This window comes from Gracilinanus agilis, chromosome 2, assembly GCF_016433145.1.
Source record: "Gracilinanus agilis isolate LMUSP501 chromosome 2, AgileGrace, whole genome shotgun sequence".
Taxonomy (NCBI): Eukaryota; Metazoa; Chordata; class Mammalia; order Didelphimorphia; family Didelphidae; genus Gracilinanus; species Gracilinanus agilis.
The window spans coordinates 653,230,334-653,251,745 of record NC_058131.1 but is presented as its reverse complement, the minus strand read 5'-3'; the positions used below and the strand labels follow the sequence as shown (position 1 = coordinate 653,251,745).

The 21,412-nt window shown below is 35.8% G+C and overlaps 1 protein-coding gene across 1 annotated transcript in view; it reads left to right on the top strand.

The window, feature by feature from the left end:
* The window catches only part of WDFY4 (WDFY family member 4), a 403,065-nt gene that overhangs the window by 46,854 nt on the left and 334,799 nt on the right, over window positions 1-21,412 (top strand). The window contains exons 6-11 of the mRNA XM_044665777.1: window positions 762-951; window positions 8,168-8,357; window positions 11,925-12,082; window positions 13,669-14,121; window positions 15,481-15,582; window positions 17,636-17,826. Coding sequence (XP_044521712.1) covers window positions 762-951; window positions 8,168-8,357; window positions 11,925-12,082; window positions 13,669-14,121; window positions 15,481-15,582; window positions 17,636-17,826 — 1,284 coding nt within the window. The remainder of the gene's footprint in view (window positions 1-761; window positions 952-8,167; window positions 8,358-11,924; window positions 12,083-13,668; window positions 14,122-15,480; window positions 15,583-17,635; window positions 17,827-21,412) is intronic.

Sequence of the window (21,412 nt, the reverse complement as noted above, 5' to 3'; positions counted from 1 at the left end):
TAATAGAGACTACTCAGTCAACAATTTGCTAAGTTCCTACTGTGTATTAGGCACCATACTAAATTCTGGGGACTTGAAGAAAGGCAAATAAAACAAAAAACAACTACAACAAAAATCCCCCATAGTCCCTGCTCTCCAGGAGCTTACAGTCTTATGAGGAAGACAACACTGAAACAATTATGTTAATATAAAATGCATTCAGGATCAATTGGAGCTAACCAACAGAGAGAAAACATTGGAATACTCATTACAAATGAGAAAAATTGAATCTCAGAGAGACAAAGTGGCCTATGGTCCCAATGAAAATAAATGTTCTTGGTAGGATTCTGGACCAGTGCTTTTTTGTTGCTAAATTAGGAGTTAAATAGGAATGGTCTCTACCTAAGTTTATAAATTATATCAATTCCTCTTGTTAATTAAACTTGACAAAATTTTATTAAGGGATTCCCACATGCATTGTGGAAAGCAGCACAGCTATAAAGATATGATCTCAGAGACAGGAAGACCTGATTTTGAAAGCTGCCTATGACATACTAGCTGTATGACCTTGAGCTGGTCAAATTATTCCCTCTCCCTTTGCACTTGCTTCAGGAGATTTCAAGAAGGGAGTTGCTGTACTAGGAACTGTGTGTGTAGGTGAAATCAGTGATCCATACTAAAACTCCAAATGGCTTTGTATTATCTTTTGTTTAATCAGATAGGTCTTGAGAGATTTGTAGGATACACTTTCTCTAAACAAAGAACTGGATTTGCTTTTTCAGATGATGCTCAACATTTATAGTGACCCACAGGGAGTGGAAGAGCTTCTTCTTGGCAATGAACTACAATCTCTTCTGGTTGCAACGTCTTCTCTTTGGGAACAGAGCAGCCCTTCATGGAAAGAACCCACCTTCTCTGTGCTTAAAGCCATTTCTAAGTCTCAGAGTCCAAGTATCATCAGCTACCTGCACAGTAGGTCTTACAGGATTTGGCTGAGTAAAAAAGCTTTCCTTGAATTTCTCAGAACAAGTCTTTATTGCAAATCAATTGTGTATAAGAGCTGAGGTTTTCAAATTAATTCAATTTTAGACCATTTTCTCAGAGTTTATATCAATGAGCTTTAATCATATATTCAATTTCACAATGAAGTTTTATTGCTTTGGAGTTATATAGCACCTTCTTGTCAAAGAACTCATACATATGACTTTATCATCTGCATATTTTTAGCTGAAAAAAGTTGTCTATAGAGTTTTCTTTACTTGCTTAGAAAAAATATTCGAAGGAGAGTTGTAACTGTCTAAGTGAAAAGAGGAAGAGAAGAGAATATATTACCAAGTTCTAACCACAGAAAAGTATTTGGTTTTACATCTTAGAAAGACAAGATAAATTGTCCTTAATTTGTAATCCATACTCTTGGAAGTTAATAATAAAAGGCAGGTAGACCAGGTGACTGGATAGAAGCTGCTTACAAAACCTATTCCTAGAACAGTCAGATTGATCTCTGAACAGATAGATGAGGGAATGGCTTCTCATCTGTTTTGGGAAGGTCTTTCCAATTACTTCAACAACCAGTCAATTACCAAATAGATGACATTGTGTCAGGTACTTTGCTAAGGTTTGGGGAAAAAGAAAGGCCTCCAGCAGAAGGTGGTTTGAGATGAACCTTAAAGGATTCTAGAGGTTTTAAAGAGAGAGAGAGGTAAAGAGATCATTATTCTTTTCTTAATTAATTTTTATTTTTAGAAAAAATTTTTATGGTAACATGATTCATGTTCTTACTCTCCTCTTCACCCATCCCTACCCCCATAGCCAGTGCACATTTCCACTGTTTTTTACATGTGTCATCAATCAAGACCTATTTCCATATTATTGATATTTTGATTAGATATATCATTTAGTGTCTACATCCCAAATCTTATCTGCATCAACCCATGTATTCAAGCATTGTTTTTCTTCTGTGTTTCTACTCCCACAGTTCTTCCTCTGAATGTGGATAGCATTCTTTTTCATAAATCCCTCAGAATTGCCCCAGATCATTGCATTGCTGTTAGGAAAGGAGTCCAAAACATTCAATTTTACCACAGTGTATCAGTCTCTGTGTACAATGTTCTCCTGGTTCTCCTCCTTTCATTCTGCATCAATTCCTGAAGTTCATTACAGTTCACATGGAATTCATTCAGTTTTTAATCCCTTTGAGCACAATAGTATTCATTTACCAGCAGATACTGCAATTTGTTCAGCCATTCCCCAAAGGAAGGACATACCCTCATTTTCCAGTTTTTTACCACTATAAAGAGTGCACCTATAAATATTTCTGTACATGTCTTTTTCTTTGTTATCTCTTTGGGGTATAAACCCAGCAGTGGTATGGCTGGATCAAAGGGCAGACAGTCTTTTAAAGTCCTTTGGGCATAGTTCCAAATTGCCATCCAGAATAGTTGGATGAATTCACAACTCCACCAGCAATGCATCAATATCCCAATTTTGCTACATCCCCTCCAACAATTTCCTTTGTTGTTATGTTAGCCAACTTGCTAGGTATAAGGTGGTACCTCAGAGTTATTTTGCTTTGCATTTCTCTAATTATAAGAGATTTAGAACACTTCCTCATGTGCTCATTGATAGTTTTTATTTCTTTATCTGAAAATTGCCTACTCATGTCCCTTGCCCATTTATCAATTGAGGAATGGCTTGATTTTTTGTACAATTGACTTAGCTCCTTATATATTTGAGTAATTAGACCTTTGTCAGAGTTTTTGTTATAAAGATTTTCCCCCAATTTGTTGATTCCCTTCTAATTTTGGTTGTATTAGTTTTGTTTGTACAAAACCTTTTTAATTTAAAGTAATCAAAATTATTTATTTTATATTTTATAATTTTTTTTCTAACTCTTGCTGGGTTTTAAAATCTTTCCTTTCCCAGAGATCTGACAAGCATACTATTCTGTGTTCGCCAAATTTACTTATAGTTTCCTTCTTTATATTCAAGTCATTCACCCATTCTGAATATATCTTGGTGTAGGGAGTGAGATGTTGATCTAAACCTAATCTCTCCCATATTGTTTTCCAAATTTCCCAGCAGATTTTGTCAAATAGTGGATTTTTTTCCCAAAAGCTGGGCTCTTTGGGTTTATCATACACTGTCTTGTTGACGTCACTTACCCCAAGTCTATTCCACTGATTCTCCCTTCTGTCTCTTCGCCAGTACCATATTGTTTTGATGACCACTGCTTTATAGTACAATTTAAGATCTGGTACTGCTAGGCCACCTTCCTTCATGGTTTTTAAAAATTATTTCCCTTAATATTTTTGATCTTTTGTTCTTCCAAAAAAACTTGTTATAGTTTTTTCTAATGAGTAAAAAAGTTTCTTGGTAGTTTGATAGGTATGGCACTAAATAAATAAATTAATTTGGGTAGAATGGTCATTTTTATTATGTTAGCTCATCCTACCCATGAGGAAACAGTGTTTTTTCCAATTGTTTGGTTCTAGTTTTAATTGTTTGGAAAGTGTTTTCTAGTTGTGTTCATATAATTCCTGTGTTTGTTTTGGTGAATAGATTCCTAAGTATTTTATATTGTCTAGGGTGATTTTAAATGGCATTTCTCTTTCTAACACTTGCTGCTGAAATATGTTGGAAATATATAGAAATGTTGATTAATGTGCATTTATTTTGTATCTTGCAACTTTGCTAAAGTTGTTGATTATTTCCACTAGCTTTTTAGTTGATTCTCTAGGATTTTTTAAGTAGTCCATCATATCTTCTGCAAAGAGTGATATCTTGGTCTCCTCATTGCCTATTTTAATATCTTCAATTTCTTTTTCTTCTCTAATTGTTATTGCTAGTGTTCCTAGTAGAATGTTAAATAATAGAGGTGATAATGGGCATCCTTGTTTCACTCCTGATCTTATTGGGAATGCTTCTAATTCATTCCTATTGTACATGATGCTTGTTGATGGTTTTAGATATATACTGTTATTCTATTCCTATACTTTCTAGTGTTTTCAGCAGGAATGGGTGTTGTATTTTTTTAAGTTTTTTTTCAGCATCTATTGATGTAATCATGGGTTTTTGTTTGTTATCTTGTTGGTATTGTTAGTTATGTGGATGATTTTTCTAATATTGAACCATCCTTGCATTTGTGCTATATATATATATGAATCCCACCTGATCATAATGAATAACTCTCATGATCAGTTGCTGGAATCTTTTTGCTAGTATTCTGTTTAAGATTTTTGCATCTATGTTTATTAAGGAGGTTGGTCTGTAGTTTTCTTTCTCTGTTTTTGATCTACCTGGCTTTGAGATCAATACCATATTTGTGTCATAAAAGGAATTTGGTAGAGCTCCTTCTTTGCTTATTATGTCATATAATTTGTATAGTATTTGGATTAGTTGTTCTTTTAATGTTTGATAGAATTAACTTGTGAATCCATCTGATCCTGGGGATTTTTTCTTAGGGAGTTCTTTGATGGTTTGTTCAATTTCTTTTTCTGATATGGGGTTATTTAAGTATTCTATTTCTTCTGCTGTTAATCTAGGCAATTTATATTTTTGTAAATATTCATCCATATCACCTAGATTGCTATATGTATTGCCATATAACTGGGCAAAATATTTTGTAATGATTGCCTTAATTTCCTCTTCATTAGAGGTGAGGTCTCCCTTTTCATCTTTGATACTGTTAATTTGGTTTTCTTCTTTCCTTGTTTATTAGATTAACCAGTACTTTGTCAATTTTATTTGTTTTTTCATAGTACCAGCTTCTGGTCTCATTTATTAATTCAATAGTTCTTTTTACTTTTGATTTTATTAATTTCTCCTTTGATTTTTATGATCTCTAATAAAAATCATAAAAAATTTAGTTTTCATCTGGGGATTCTTAATTTGTTCACTTTCTAGATCATCATTCTGGGAAAAGGATACAGACAGGGCAAAGGCAAAGAGGTGGGAAATGTAGTGTTGTGTTGGAGGATCCAGAAGTAGACCAATATGAATGAATCAGTGTGCAGAGAGGCATAAAGTGCATGAAGTGTAGAAGGGAAAGCTAGATAGGAGCCAGGATACGCAGAGACCCCAAGAACCACCTGAAAGTCCTTTAATGAAAGTGTAGCTTGAGGACACCTGAGGGGGGCTCAGTCATCACACATGGCACTCTTCTTGTCCATAGCTGATCACCAGTCTTCTTCTTGGCAACTAGAGGATTATACTGGTTTGCTATTGACCATCAAGAAATCTTTAGCTACTGCTTTGGAATCATCTCTTGTAACAGAGACTTGAGGGAAAGGAGAACAATTGGGAGCAGAAACATGTGTCTAAGAGCTGGTTGTTCATGTCCTGTAGAAGTAGTAGAACTAGTACTAGTATAAGTATTCATGGCAGTAGCAATAATAGTAATTATAGTAATTGTAGTAGTAGTAGAAGTAGTAGTAATAGTAGTAGCCATAACAGCAGCATCAGCAGTAGCAAATATCTACATAGAGTTGAAGATTTGCAAAAGCTTTGCAATTATTATCTCATTTGAGCTTCCAACAAACCTGTGAGGTGGGTGCTATTCTTTTCCCAGTTTTAGATGAAGAGGATCAACAATATTAAAATTAAGATCCTTGGGACTCCAAGTCCTTTCCCATGCCACTTTGTTGCTGTTATTGCTGCTATTTCTCCATCCTATTTCTCTGCTTCCCTTTCCTCTTCCCCACTTTCCTGTTTTTTTTTCTCCTTTCCACCTATAAATATGAAGGAGAGATTTGAGGAGATGGATATCGTGCAAAGTGATGAAATGTGCTTCGATGACTCCCTGGTTTACCCTGTTCTCATCTCTGTATTTGGATGTAATTGTGGAAGGGGCTAACCCTATAAGATCATCCAAGCAGCTACTGCCAACTAGAGGAGAATATTCATGTGCAATGACCTTTCTAGGCATAAGACTAGATCTCTATGCACATTCCCAAAGAAAGATACAAGGAGAGAGATCAGGGAGTCCCTGGACCCAGCACCCACCTTTTCCATGGCCTCTGAATACTCACAAGTGAGGAAGGCTTTCCCACCACAGGCAATTGGGAAGGGAAAGGCTCATCACCAGTATTTCTTACTATGAGACTAGAAGATCTTTTCCTTTAGCCAGGGCAAAAGCAAAGGAAGAACAAAAGGTCAATTCTTAGAATTATTTGGAGGAAAGGGAAATAGACAAGATAGGGGAGAGTGGTTTGGGGATTCCCTAGAAGGTGCTATTGACAGAAAAAGTGAAAAAAAATGAGAATTTAGTGATCAAATTAACACTGGTTGCTAGTAATTATACTATGGCTTCTGAGGTAAAGAGTCTGATAGGCCCATCACTGAAAGGCAGCAAGACCTGTAGTTTCAGGATTGGGGAAAGGAGACATGACCAAGTTCTTTTCTCCCCTAGTTTGGTAGTTACTACAGGAGTGCCCTCAATGCTATGGTTTTTTAAAATTTCTTTCATTGATTGTTTTTCTGATTGGGACTCAGTTGGGGACTTTAAATTATATAGAATCACTTGGTATTGCATCATGCCCATGCACACCCCAGTAAATAAGGTTAATTTATGCTATATAGTAAAAGGCTCAGAGACTGGAACATGGTGTAACAGCTCACAGAGTCATTTCTGGGGTTGAATGACTTTAAAAAAATTCAAATCTAGATGTGTCAGATGTTATAAAATCAGCTTGAAAAGGAAGAGAATTATACAGAGATATGACACCACTTAGTCACCTATTCTAGACTTCCAGACTTCTTGATAAGGAACTTTTGTTTAATAAGTACAGAAAGCAGTATTTAGTTGGAAAGAAGTTTCCCTGGCAAAAATATAGCTTTTTTTCCTCCTCTTCCTTCTCTTCTCTTCATCCCCTACCCTTCTTCTCCACCTATAGATATGAAAGAGAGATTTAAAGAGATGGATTTGATTCAAAGTAATTTTAAAAATGAGCATACGATTCAGCAAAAGTACTTATTAAATTGCAATTACATGCAAGATACTCTATTAGGATCTGGAGATACAAAGACAAAATGAAAGATAGTTCCTGTCCTCAAAGAAATAAAATGATCCTGGAGGGGTGGGATGGAGTGGTATAAAATGAAAACAGATAAGTAAATACAAGATAATCCAAGGTGGAAAATGCTAACAATTAGGGTCAAGAAAGTATGTACATGGGAGGTTGTACTTGTGATGAGCCTTGAAAGCAGCTAATTGGGAAGGGAGGGAAGGTTGGAAGTTCAATGCTTCTTTAAGATTAATTAACATTTCTATGTTTTAGCGCCAGATATGGCACCCTTGCTTTTTTCCCCATAAACATGTGCTATTGGTCAATAGTGAAGTAATCTCCCAAATGTGAACTATTCAGCACTAAGAAAATAGGGTAAGAGACTGTCAGTGGATTAGTGCAGATTCAGCCTAGAAAGACATCAGGTGAGTCAGTTTTGTTAAGTCAGACTTTAGAATAGCTCTGTGTATTGCTATGGCATAGGAGATAGAAAATGGGTGAGGGCAACTTGGGTTTAAAATCTGCCTTTGGCATAAAATGGCTATCATAACCTCGATTAAGAAATTCCACTTTCTTGGTTCCCCCTGTATTTCTCCAATCCTCAAACACAAAAAAGTACACACCAAGTACCTCTTTGCACTTGAAGAAACAGTTTCTTCTCCAGGAGTTTGGCATACCAATAAAATTAGAGGTATGGATCTATAATAATGTGTGCATACATACATGCATAAATACATTCTTAGGTATATATCTGTATATATATTTATATATATTCACATAAATGGAAAGAGACAGCTTGCTGTTGCTATTGCTTTTGATGATGATGATGATGATGATGATGATGATGATGATGATGATGATGGTGTGTGCATGTGTGTGTGTTTCTCTGTGTACCAAGATTGACTTGGGAGGCTGAAAGGGATGGTTTTATGCTTATTCTTTGACCCAAGATACATATAAGATGGATGAAAGTTTCATTGTTAGGATGAATCTTGCTTTCATCTAAAGATATTCCTTTTGATTCCTCTGAACAAAGAGCCAAATTGAAACGCTTCTTTTTGGTTGACTCATTGATTTTTTTGAGATGCGATTTAAAGGGTTCTGGTCCAGTTGGCCTACGACCCAAAGCATTGGAAGTCATCGTTGCTTTTGAGCTAGCTAAGCAAGCATACTGTTTCCTCCCACAGCTTCGAACTCTATGAAAATTGCCATCCAGAATCTCTCCAGGTTGGCGGACACCCTGCCTCCCCGGGAAGTAAGTGAAGTGGCGAGTCTCATGCTGTATTTTGTGATGGATTCCTATTCCATTTCACCTACTTTGCTTCTTGAGTTTGAGAACAGTGATGGCTACCCTACGCTGCTCAAGATTTTACTTCGGTAAGTCCACCTTTTTGTTAGATGGAGACCCATGCAATGTTGTTGGTATTGGAGGAGATCAGGGGCTAAGAAAATAACAGAATCACCAACTCACAAAACTGCCTAAGTGTTTTTTTTGAAATCCTTTCCATAGTACCATAGACTTAGACCTGGAAGGGATATGAGAAAAAGCTGAGTTAATCCAAACCCTTTATTTTATAGATGTCAAAAATAGAAGCCCAGGGATCACACAGAAAGCAAATAACAGATAAAATTTGAACTCAAGTTCTATAACTCTAAATTCAGAGCTTTCTTCACTGCACCATACTCACTTCCCTTAATTAGACTATGAGTTCCTTGAGGGCAAGGATTTTCTTTTACCTTCCTTTGTATTTTCGGGTTTGGCATAATGATGGGCATATAATAAATACTTATTTTATTGACTGACAGAGTCATTTCTGCCCATATTGTATAATACAGTCATTATATCCTCAAATCTCTACCTTTTCAGGTTATTTCCTGATATTCAGGATGGTGAAAACTGGTCAGAGGACAGATTAGTCAGGCTATTGTTATTTATTAAGTTCCTGTTTTAGAGAACTCAGTGCAATGAGAAATTGTAGGAATCAGAGAAATTTAGGCAGAATTAAATTCGACTTCTCTGCCTGACTCCTGGGTCAAGTCTCTTGTGAGTCTGTCTAGTGTGTGTTGTCCTTAGGCTTCGCTTTGGAAATCCACAGAACTGTCTGCTTTAGCAATAACACAGAGGACAGTGAACCTGTCAGTCTCTTAAAACAAAAGAGGTATTCAGCTCTTAGAGGAGATCGGAAGGAAGGTACCTGTCATTTCTATACTCTGACCTACTAAAGAAGCAGGTCAGTGCTACTGTCTAGCAATCAGTTATTGTCATATTCTTGGAGTTTAGGAGGCATTCAGTAAACACTTGCTAAATAAATATGCTCTAAGACTCTTGGATCAAAGAGTCATAAATAATATCAATATAAATTTATGATGATATTTTTATCAGTCTAAAAGGCTGATTTTCTCCCTTTAATAGAGATGTGGGGAGCCAGCATGTGGTATAGACTATATATATGTGTATATATATGTATAGAAGCATATATGACTATATTCATATGTTTATGCATATAGGACATATACATATATATATATATATATACACACATCTATCTATCTATAATTAGTTCAGGGAAGAGATGCAAGAGTAAGAGCCTTGTCTTTAGACTTAGAGGACTTGTCTTCTAATTGCAGATGCCTAAATTTTTTTATCTCTAGAATTATGGAGAATATGATCTCCAATGTTGGTTTAGAGTTCTAAATCTATAACCTTAAAATACTGTGAGTACTTGCTTTGCCATCAAATGATTCGGACTTTCTAATTTACTACCTCTGTATCCTCAGGAAAATATTGTTCCCTTTCTGAACTTTAGCTACCTCATCTAAAAATTGGGGCCAGAGGATGGATTAGATGCCCTCTGAGTTTCCATAAATCCCTAAACCTATGACACTACAGTATTATAAGTACTAGATTTGGGATGAAGAAGATCTAAGCATGGCTTAGCATAATGTTTGGGACACAGAAAGTGCCTAGTAAGTGGTAGTTGCTGGATGCTATTATTTACAACCTATGTGAATCAGGGCACATTACTTCCCCTAATCTGTAAGATGATAGGCTCAGGTAAGGTGGTATCTAATGTGTCTTCCAGCTAAAAACTTGATGGTCATCTGAAACATTCTACCTCTGCCACCTGCCCAGGCAACTTTATAAGTTGCACAGGCAGAACTTTTGGATCAAATAGAAGAAGCTGCTCTGTTTGGAGTAGGGATGGAAGAGGGAAGGAGGAGTAGTGATAATTAGGATACAAGTATAAAGTTGTAGATTTGGATATAGCAGGCATTCAGTAAATGTTGTTTTCTGGATAGTAAACTATTTTTCTTGAGTTAATAAAAGTCTGAAACATGGACAAAGAAAACGAAATAAGATTACTCCAACTTCAAGGGTTATAATTTTCTTTATCTCTGATATCCTTGCTTCATTAGCTAAAGTAATGCTTAAATTGTACCAAATTTCAAATCCAGAATCAATTCTTCAGATAAAAAAGCTAGAAGAAGCATGTTGTGTTGTCAATTGTTTTAGTCCTGTCCAATTCTTCACTCCATTTGGGGTTTTCTTGGCAAAGATCCTGGAGTGGTTTGTCATTTCCTTCTATAACTCATTTTATGGATGAGGAAAAAGAGGCAAACAGGGTAAAGTGACTTTCAAAGGGTCACACAGCCAGTAAGTTTCTGATGCCATACTTGAACTCAGAAAGATGAGTCTTCTTGACTCCAGGTCCAGAGTTCTATCCATAATGCCATGCAGCGTCTGTATGGAAAGCATGTGGCATGCCTTTTCCCACGGTAAAATGAGGAAATCTAAAACAGCATAAACAATATAGTTTTGTACATGGAATCCTTGTACTTGGAAAACCTGGGATCCAATTCTTCCTCTGACATTTATTAGCTGCGTGATGATAGACAAATCTCTCAATTTGTCTTCCATCTATTTCTTCATCTATAAAAATGAGGATATTAACTAATTATTATAACTAGCTCATAGCATTGCAGGGTAAGACTTAGAACGAAAATGACAGGTGACATTTATATAATGAATTAATGAGAGATGGTATGTCATAATAGAGGGGTGGCTAAGTGATGCAGTAGATGGAGTGCCAGGCCTGAAGTCCCCAAGACTTGAGTTCAAATCCACCTTCAGACAATTACTAGCTGTTTGACCTCTGGCAAGTCATTTAACCTTTAGTTTCCTCATCCTTAAATGAATCGGAGAAGGAAATGGCAAACCAATCTAGTATCTTTGCCAAGATAAACCAAAATGAGGTCATGAAGGGTTGGACATTACTGAAATGACTGAACAACAACAAAATGGTATAGTAGATGGCCTTGGTACCAGGAAGACCTGGGTTCTAGTCCAGCTGTGACACATGTTGGCGATGTGCCTTTGGGCAAGTCACTAGATTTCTCAGTACCCTGAGACAACTCTCCAAAACTATAATTTATAAGAGGGTTGATGATTTTCATTGGAAGAGGGTATCTTCTAACTGAGAACTTTCTGTACTTATATAGAAAAAGCACCATACATTATCAATTATTAACATTCATAAGGAAAACAGACAATAGAGCTAAGCTAGACTGAGGCAGAGAATTCCAACATTCCCCATCTGAATCCCATCTACTCCAGATCTGATCCTTCTTCTTGCAAAGATAGAAAAGGGAAGTCTCTCTTTGGTTCTTGGAGACACTTATTCCTTTTGAGGGAAGAGACCCTTTTGGTATTACTTCTAGTGATTCTGTGAAACTACTTGCTTTCTCTGGTCCTCCCTTTTGCCTCATAACAGATGGAAGAACACAGAGGCCAGCTGGCACCATGCCCAGATGGTACCATGCTCATATTGTGAGCATACATACCCACTGGTCCTCCAGAAATATCTATGGCTCCAGAGACTGTTTGAGGGAAGCCATGGGCTTCAGAACATTTGCACAATCACACAATCCAATCTTTTTCCCTAGGTATGGGGAGGTTCCTGATAATGAAGCAGAGCCTTATCTGGAAGAACTTTTAGAACTGCTGTTATGGCTCACAGTCTGTGGGAAGACGGAACTGAAGGTGTTTGACAGTGTCACCTACCCTCAGCTAGATGGCTTTAAGTTCCAGCATGAGCCCTCTGGTAGAGTATATTTCCTCACCCAATTCTATATTCTGAGAGTCTGTGATTCTTGAGATTAGTTGTGCTTTCTTCGTGGATTTCCTTTGATGGCTCATTGTAGTATAGACATGACCCTGGGTTTCCAAAGATTGAGCCAGCAGAGCTCATGCTCTGCTTGCCTCTACCAAACTGGGGATGCTTTGAGGAGGGGTTTAGATTGGACTTCTGTTATCCTGGGGCCAACCCACTTACAAATTAGGGTGCTCATAACTAGGCTAGCCAATGGGAGATGATTTTTTTTTGCCACAGACATTGTTATTAGAGACCTAGAAAATGGACTTCACTTCTTTCGATCTAAAACATAGAAAACAATATTTTTGTCCTTAACTGGCTCATTCTATTTGACTCTGTCAATTTAAAGAAGTGATTTGTATCTACCCTATAGACTTTATTTTAATTAATTAATTAATCGATACTGGCCAATCTAGGGTTTGTCTATTTAGAATCCATCTATGCCTAGATGAGGGAAGTCACAGTTGAAATGGTAATAGATAACCTCTCCCACTACAGAGGGGTTCCCCACTCATCCCAGAAAGTCTTGTTTGTTGCTGGGTCATTTTGGTCAAGTCCTTATGTTCACATTTGGTTTTCTTGGCAAAGATACCAAGTGACTTACCATTTTCTTCTCCAGCTTATTTTACAGATGAGGAACTGAGGGAAAAAAGATTTAGTGACTTGCCCAAGGTCACATAGCTAGTAAGCTGGATTTGATCCCAGAAAGATAAATCTTCCTGCCTTCAGGCCAAGCACTCAATCCATTTTGCCATTTACCTAAGTTTAAAGACCTAATCCCTCTAATCCCCACTCCAAGAAGAGGGTACCAAAAGATAATATTTTTCATAAATTCTTCCTTAGGTGTATGGATTAGTCTAACTTTGATTCCAGTAGCCTGTAGGGGAGAAGTTTTGTTTTGTTCTTTAGGGATAATTTAGCTTTCTGGAACCTCCTCAGAACTTATGGATATGTTTTCTAAAGAGTCCCTTGAAAGATTTTCACTTTTCAAGGCAACAGGAAGATTAAGTCCTGTCTATGACACAAACTGGGAACCCTGGCAAGTTTTTCACTTACTCACTTCTCACTGCCCCAGGAAACTCTCAAACTCTAAACTGCAGAATTTATAGAGTATGAGTTGCTGTTTATTCACTTTTAGTAGAGAGAGTTTCCTAATAGGGAATTATCTATTCCAGTGATATAACAAGTTTGGAATAAAACAAAAGGGAGAGGAGAGTGGAGTAAGCATCTATAAGTTATCAAATAAGGTAATAATTATAAAGTACTTAGTACAGTGCCTGTCCATATAAAAAGGATTATATAAATAATATTACCGTTATTATTTATTGCACCTAATTTACAACAGATTCTCTAATAAGTCAAAGACTGAGTTTTCTTTAGTGTTTTTTTTTTCTAGCTATTTCTCTGGGGAACACCATCTTAGACGAGATATCTATTATAATTGCATTATAATACATTATACAATAACATTATAATTAGTGTAATAAATATTTCAGGTAATGTCAAACTTTTAGTATTTTTATTTTCTCCTACAGGGATGACTGTGAAAAACCTCCAGGCCTTTCAAGTGTTGCAAAATGCCTTCCAGAAAACTAATGATTCCCTTCTCTGCCGAAAGATATTATCTACTATCAAAACAATGTGGACCTGGAATGGAAGGAATTTTTTCCTCTTAGAATGGACACTGCAGCCTATTTCACAGTTTGTGGAGATCATCCACCTGAAGCCCCCCATAGCTCAGATGCTGTTCTTCCAGCTTCTGGAGTCTGTAGTTTTTGACCTGACATTCATCCCACATGAAATTCTCAAGAAGGTGCAGAATTTGATCAAGGAGAACCTAGTGCCATCTTGTACCTTAGTGGCCCTACGGAGCATCCAGAGGATCATCACCCGTGATTTGCTCTTTACTGACATATTCAGGGACTCAGGACTTTTGGGTCTGTTGCTGGCTCAGCTCCGGAAACATGCGAAGATCATGAGGAAAACAGGTACCATTCAGAGATTACAAGAATACAATGTTTACTGATATCTTTAGTTTCTTTTTGATGTCAACCAAAACCCCACCTTCTACAGAAAGCTTCCCCCCCACCACCCCCCCTGCAATTCCCCTTAATTCCATTGTTTTCCCTCTTTTCATTGTTTATTCTATATCTAGCTTGTTCTCGGCATATTTGTTTGCTTGTTGTCTCCTCCATTCGTTTGTTAGTTCCTTGAGGATCTTGTTTTTCAGTTGTTTCAATTTTGTCTGACTCTTTGTGACTGTATTTGGGGTTTTCTTGGAAAAAATACTGGAGTTGTTTGCCAATTCCTTCTTCAGCTCATTTGACAGATGAGGAAATGGAGGCAAACAAGGTTAAGTGACTTGATCAGGGTCATACAATTAGTAAATGTCTGTGGCTGTAATTGAACTCAGGAAGATGAGTCTTTCTGACTCCAAGATTGGCTCTCTAGGCATAGAATATCTTTTGCCACTTTTTGTATCCACAATGGTTAGCATAGTGCCTGGCACAGAGTAGATGCTTAAAAATGTTTATGGAATTTAATTGAATTGTTTCATGATTCTCAGCTTTTGGAAACTAAGCTCAAAGAACTCATTTATCCAGAATCATCAGAAATCTAAATGGAGCAGGCTAGAGGATGCCAGCTGAGAGGCCAGATAAATTGATGCTTTCTTGTTTCACCCTATATGAGTATAATAAACTTGAACTTAATATACTGTTCAAAATATAGAATGATTCAGCTTATAATCACTCTCATGCATCTTCATTTAAAAAATATTCAGTCTCATGATTTTATCTGTTTCGGTAACTCAGTTTTGAAGTTCCCTCAACTTATAAAATTCAGCAACCTAACTTTGGACATTTGCCTGGGCCCTGAGATATTATGTAATTGACTACAATCACACATTCGCTATGTTTTAGAAACAAAATTTGAACCTAGGTTTTTCTGATTCTAAGGCTAGCTCTTTATCTGCTATTCCCACACTAATATTGCCACTATATCATCTAATACTTATAATTAATCCATAAGGGAAAAGCAGTCAGACTAAGTATTAAAAGTTAAATCTACACTCTCCAAAAAAGAAAGGATGTGATGTTCTGAGCTTATTATATTGAAATTCAGTACATATCAGGCTCATAAGTTATGAATTCGGAGAAATGAACATGCCTGGGATGAGTGTAATCTCTTTTCCTGTGTTGTATCTTATAATGACTTTGGATCAGACAATTCTGGTGCTTCAAAAAGAGCAAAATAGCTACAAGTCCATTTTTGTCTTATCTTTTTAAAGGACAGGTCTAAATTCCTAGTGATGTAAAACAATCTTTATTTCATTTTGTATGTTGTAGGAAGCAGAGAATTATCTGGTTTTAAGGATATGGAGAAAGACCTGGCTTGTGTGATGCTGAAAATTGTGGCTTCACTATTGCAAGGTTCTGTTCGGAACACGGGTAAGGGTGATTCACAATGTAAATGCTTCATGATTCCTCTTGAAACCTTGAATTATGCCTTTCAGAATGAATTTATCTCTATCTATTTATCTATGTATCTATCTATCTACCCACTATTTTAGTGGCAATTGATGACATCATATTCAACATCCAATAGGTATCACAAATTTATTGACTATCAACAGATTTTCTTCTGGACTGACTTCTTGGCAATCTCTTTTCACTCTAATGGCTCCTGGCTTAAAGTATCTTAATATTTTAAGCCTTACTAATAAGAGAATAAACATAAGCAAAGTTTGCCATTTTTTTCCTGGAGCAGCAAATACTATTTTGATGTACAATAGCTCATAATGAAAATGATATTTACATGTATTTTCAGTTGTACTTCCAGTATTTAATAGATTTCAGTTAAATGGATAAACTATTAGATAGGGATTAGTGCTATCAATATTTGCAAAGTTCTTTCGAGTTTAATCTTCCATCAATCTCTGAATGTATGTAGTATCACAGAAAAACCTAGGATAGCATTGGCAAAGATGTGGCACCCATGCAGAGCTGGCACTCAGGGAGCTGCTCTATTCCCCCTTTTCTAAGTGACATTTTTATATTCCCTCGCCCCTCTGTCCAGCCACCCAAAGCAAGCACTCCCCCCCTCAACTCTCTCTAGTAATGTGGGGGCTTACAGACAGCTTGAATGTGTCCTCTGGGCACTCGAACTTTGACTGACCTAGGGCATATATGACTTCTTTGTTCTGAGATGCTCAGATATTACCTACTGTGAAGACTAATCTTGAAGGACAGGTGATGAAACATACTTACCTCCCCTTGGCAAAGAGAAGTGGGGACTAAAGTACAAAATGTTTCCTATAATGTCCAATGTTTTAAATGAATTGCTTTTGCTTAACTTTTTTTTCCTTTGTTACAAGGGGCCTTCTTTCATAAAACCATATTAATAAGATACATCAATCTCCCAGAATTAAGTAAATCAAACTCAAAGAGAAACAAAAAAAGAAATTGAGGACATGGCAAAAAAATTTAGAAAAGTTAGGCTTGAAAGACCTCTGGAGAAAATTGAATGGGACTAGAAAGGAATGTACCTTTTTCTCAGCACTTTATGTTACCATCACAGAAAATGATCATAGGACAGAAAAGTTTCACAGTCAGATGTATAACAGCTGAAATATTAAATGCATTCTTTTTGGTCCATAGTGCTATCAATATTACACTCAAGAAAGTGCTGTAGGAAAAATACCCTAAAAATGAATTGGTAACTAAATAACCTTATATTAAAGAATGAGTGAATCAACAGCAGAATCACAGAGACAATCAGCAATTCCATTAAAGAGAATGACAACAAAGGACACAACATACTAAAAGTTTGGGATGTAGCCAAAGCAGTACTTAGGGGGCAATTTATATTTCCAAATGCTTACATCAATAAAGCAGGGGAAAAGCAAATCAACGAAATGGGGAAGCATCTAAAAAAAATGAAAAAGAACAAATTAAAAACATCTAGTTAAATATCTGTGATTTCATTGTCATCAGTGTGCCCTCTACTGACATAGATAAAATATGGTCTTACTCTGTCATGGTAGCTAAACAAATCCATTATCCCATAGTCCACTTGGTAATGGACCTCTCTGAACTTGATGAGACAAGTTCTTGGACATTAATGACTGAGCTCATCCTTAAACCTTTCTACTATAGTAGGATCTGCTAGAGATGGTATTCTAATAGCATAAGGTCCTTTCCATGTCATAATGAGGCATCAGAGGAAGACTTAAATGGCAGATACCATTCCTTAAAAAAAATTCAATCAAGAGGAGAAATATAGTTCTTCTTGCTTTTGTTTTAAAATCTTTTATTTTCCTACCATTTGATTTTCAGAATGTTTTTAAAAATAAAAATGTCTCCCATAGGGAAAAGAGTGATCTAGCAAGGAAGAAATTGACTTTGAGGTTTAGGTATAAGATAAAGTTCTGTTTTCTTCTGTTATTACAAATAATGCCATTATCTTTTCATTCACTTCCCAAACTCTCCTTCTGATCCCCAGTTGTCCTGAAAGATCATGGTATGGTTCCTTTCATCAAGATTTTTCTGGATGATGAGTGCTATCGTAGTGACTCTTTAAGTATTTTGGAGCAGCTATCCACCATTAACTCTGAAGAGTATATGAGTATAATCATTGGTGCGTTGTGTTCTTCAACTCAAGGAGAACTACATCTGAAACTGGATCTACTTAAGGTGATTTAAATTTCTCCTTTGTATTTTTATTCTCTTTTGTATACCACAAATGCTCAATGAGGCTTTCCATATGTTATTATTTCTTTTGCTTTTATTTTATTCTAAGAGAATATCAATTCTAAAACAATTAATGAGACTGCTAAAAATTAAACCAGTGATGTAATAAAAATCAAATAGAGTTTAGAAAAAATCTTGGGGTATAGGAATTAAAATATGCACTATGTAAATGTCAGATAATATACTCCATATTCTAAGGCTTTACGCTGCAATGATCTAGTATTGGATATCCATTCTGACTCTTTAAGGCCTTCCTTCACATGTGAAATGTTGGAAATACAGGCATCTGCTTCAAAGTGTGTAATGTCCTTCCTCCAAAGATAATAAGAGAATTGCCAAAAATTTTTAAGCTATCACTAGTGAAAAGTTTTTGCTTCTAATCCAGATGGTGATTCATTTCCTTTTCTAGACAAGGAAACAGTGTTGTAAAGATTCATAGAATAGACATTATCTGTTTGTATGTAGTGAAGGCAAGTCTTGTGAATAGATGCTTCTAAATTTCTTAAGAAAAGTTTGTTCTTTTAAATATTCCATTTAAATATTCTTACATTTATTTTAGCAAAACTTTGTTCATTCATAATTTTCACAAAAATGTCAGTTTTAATTGATTGAAATCCTCAAAATATCATAAAGTCTAAGTTAGTAATGTTTTAATAAGGAAAATTTTTATTGTATATGCAGGTTAATGAAAATAAGTACAATGCCATTGTTAATTCAACTTTAGAATCATAATTTATTGGCATTCATCTTTATTTTATTTTATTTTTTACTATTTACATCTAATAAATTTCAATACTTTTCCTGGGATTGAACTTATCTCTATCTCTCCCTTCTCTTCCCCCTCTCAGTGCTGGCAAGTGATTTGATTAGGATTATACATGTATTAACACGAAGACATATTTCCATATTGTTCGTTTTTGTAAGTGAGTAATCTTATAAAATCAAAACCCCCAAACATAAACCCAAATAAAGAAGAGAAAATCATATGCTTTCATCTCAATTCTGACTCCACAGTTCTTTTTCTGGAGGTGGAAAGCATTCTTTGTCATAAGTTGCTCAGAATTGTCCTGATCATAGTATTGCCATTAGTAGCTAAATCTATCACAGTTGATCATTCCACAATATTGCTGTTACTGTGTACATGTTTTCCTGGTTCTGCTTATTTCACTCTGAATCAGTTCATGAAGGTCTTTCTAGCTTTTTCTGAAATCATCCTGTTTGTTAGTCCTTACAACACAATAGCATTCAATCACCATCATATAACACAATTTTTTCAGCCATCCCCCAATTGTTGCACATCCTTTTAATTTCCAATTCATTGCCACTACAAAAAAAGAGCAGCTATAAATATTTTGGTACAAGTAGTCCTTCCCCTCTTTTAAAAAGTATCTTTGGGGGGGCAGTTGGGTAGCTCAGTGGATTGAGAGCCAGGCCTAGAGACAGGAGGTCCTAGGTTCAAATCCGGCCTCAGACACTTCCCAGCTGTGTGACCCTGGGCAAGTCACTTGACCCCCATTGCCTACCCTTACCAATCTTCCACCTATAAGTCAATACACAGAAGTTAAGGGTTTAAAAATTAAAAAAATATATATCTTTGGGACACAGTCCTAGTGTTGGTATAACTGTATTAAAAGTTATACATTGTTTGTAGCCCTTTGGACATAATTCCAAATTGCCCTCCTGGTGTTCATCTTTAAAAGAGAAAACATTTCCTACTACATTTCTCCATTGTAAGACTAGAAGGCTAGATTCACCATGGACATGCTTGACTCCCACAACACTCAATGTTATATCAAATAAGTCAGCATTGCCACATCCTCATGTTCAATGAGTATGTTATTTCCCTTGGTTAAGATTATAGTCCCTTATCTGCTCCTAGCTTTATAACTTTTCAAAATGATTTTCAAAGTCTCCTGTTTTACTTTAGCCTTATAGTCTGTCTGTTTTTTCTTTGTTTCCTATGGATCTATTCAATGAACTATTTTTATAGAGACTGAACACAATTAGATATTTTGGCATCTATTTATAATTTACAGAGCCCTGGTAGCCCTCCCTACCCAAGATACTTTAACATAAAATGCTGTGATTAGGTTAGTCTATATTTGAGTTTTCAGTAGATCTCAGTCATATAGAAAATAGTCATTCTTTACAATGAGACATGTTACCTAACAATTAGAACTATCCAAAAATGAAATTAGTTGCATATGGGAGACAATAACTTTCTATCAATTGGTGATTCTCAAGAATTAATCAGTCAACAAAGTGTTTATTAAGTGCCTACTATATGCTAGATAGCAAGAAATTCAAAATTAAATATGAAAAAACCATGTCTTAAAGCCTTCTTAAGAGTAGCTCATATTTAATTGAAGAGATAATATGAATATACATTTATATCTAAATATGAATAGATGCATGTGTATATATAGAATAAATATATAAATACAAAATAATTAAATTTTTATATTGATTTTAACTTTTATTTATTTTTTCCCAATTATATGTAAAATGTTTCCAACCTTTTCCAAAGAATATTTTCTAAAATTCTCTCCTACTATCTCTCCTAACCTACTCCAATCTCTACCTCCAGTTGAGAAGGTTAACATCTAATATAGATTTTACATACACGGTCACATAAAACATTTTTCCATATTAACCATTTTATGGAAGGAAACTTGATAAAAAAATTAAGAAAGAGAGTGAAAAAAAGTTTATTTTGGTCTGGATTCAGACTACACCAGTTCTTTGGAAGCAGATGACATTTTCTAGCTTGAGGCCTTTGAGATTGTTTTGGATCATTTCATTGCTGAGAATGGCTAAGTTATTCATAGTTGTTCATGGTAGAGCATTCCTATCACTGTGCACAATGTCCTTCTGGTTTTGCTTGTTTTACCCAATTTCAGTTAATACAAATCCTTCCAGGTTTTTTTGAGCTCCCCCTGCTTGTTATTTTTAACAGCAAAATAGTAGTATTCCATTTCCTATGAAAGTAAGGTTTCTCCTTTCCATCCCTCCCCCATGTTTCCCCTCCATACTAAAAGTTCTTTTAGGCTTTTTTTATGTGTGATAATTTAGCCCATTCTATTTATCCCTTCCCTCTCCTCCCACAGAATTCCTCTTTCTCACAGCTTAATGTTTTATACCATTTCATATTCAACTCATACCCTTGCCCTCTGTCTAATTCATTCTAATTGCCTTAATAATAATGTTTTTTTAGTTATAAGAATCACTTTCCCATCTACATTTATAAATAGTTTAACTTTATCAAATGTCTTTTGATTTCTCTTTCCTATTTAACTTTTTTTTAAATAAAAATTTCCATGGTTACATGATTCATGTTCTTACTCTTCCCCCCCTCCCCTCCACCCCCATCCCCAGTAGCCAACGCACATTTCCACTAATTTTTACATGTATCATCGATCAAGACCCATTTCCATATTGTTGATAGTTGCATTGGAGTGGTTGTTTAGAGTCTACATCTAAAATCGCATCCCCAACAACCCATGTGTTCAAGCAGTTGTTTTTCTTCTGT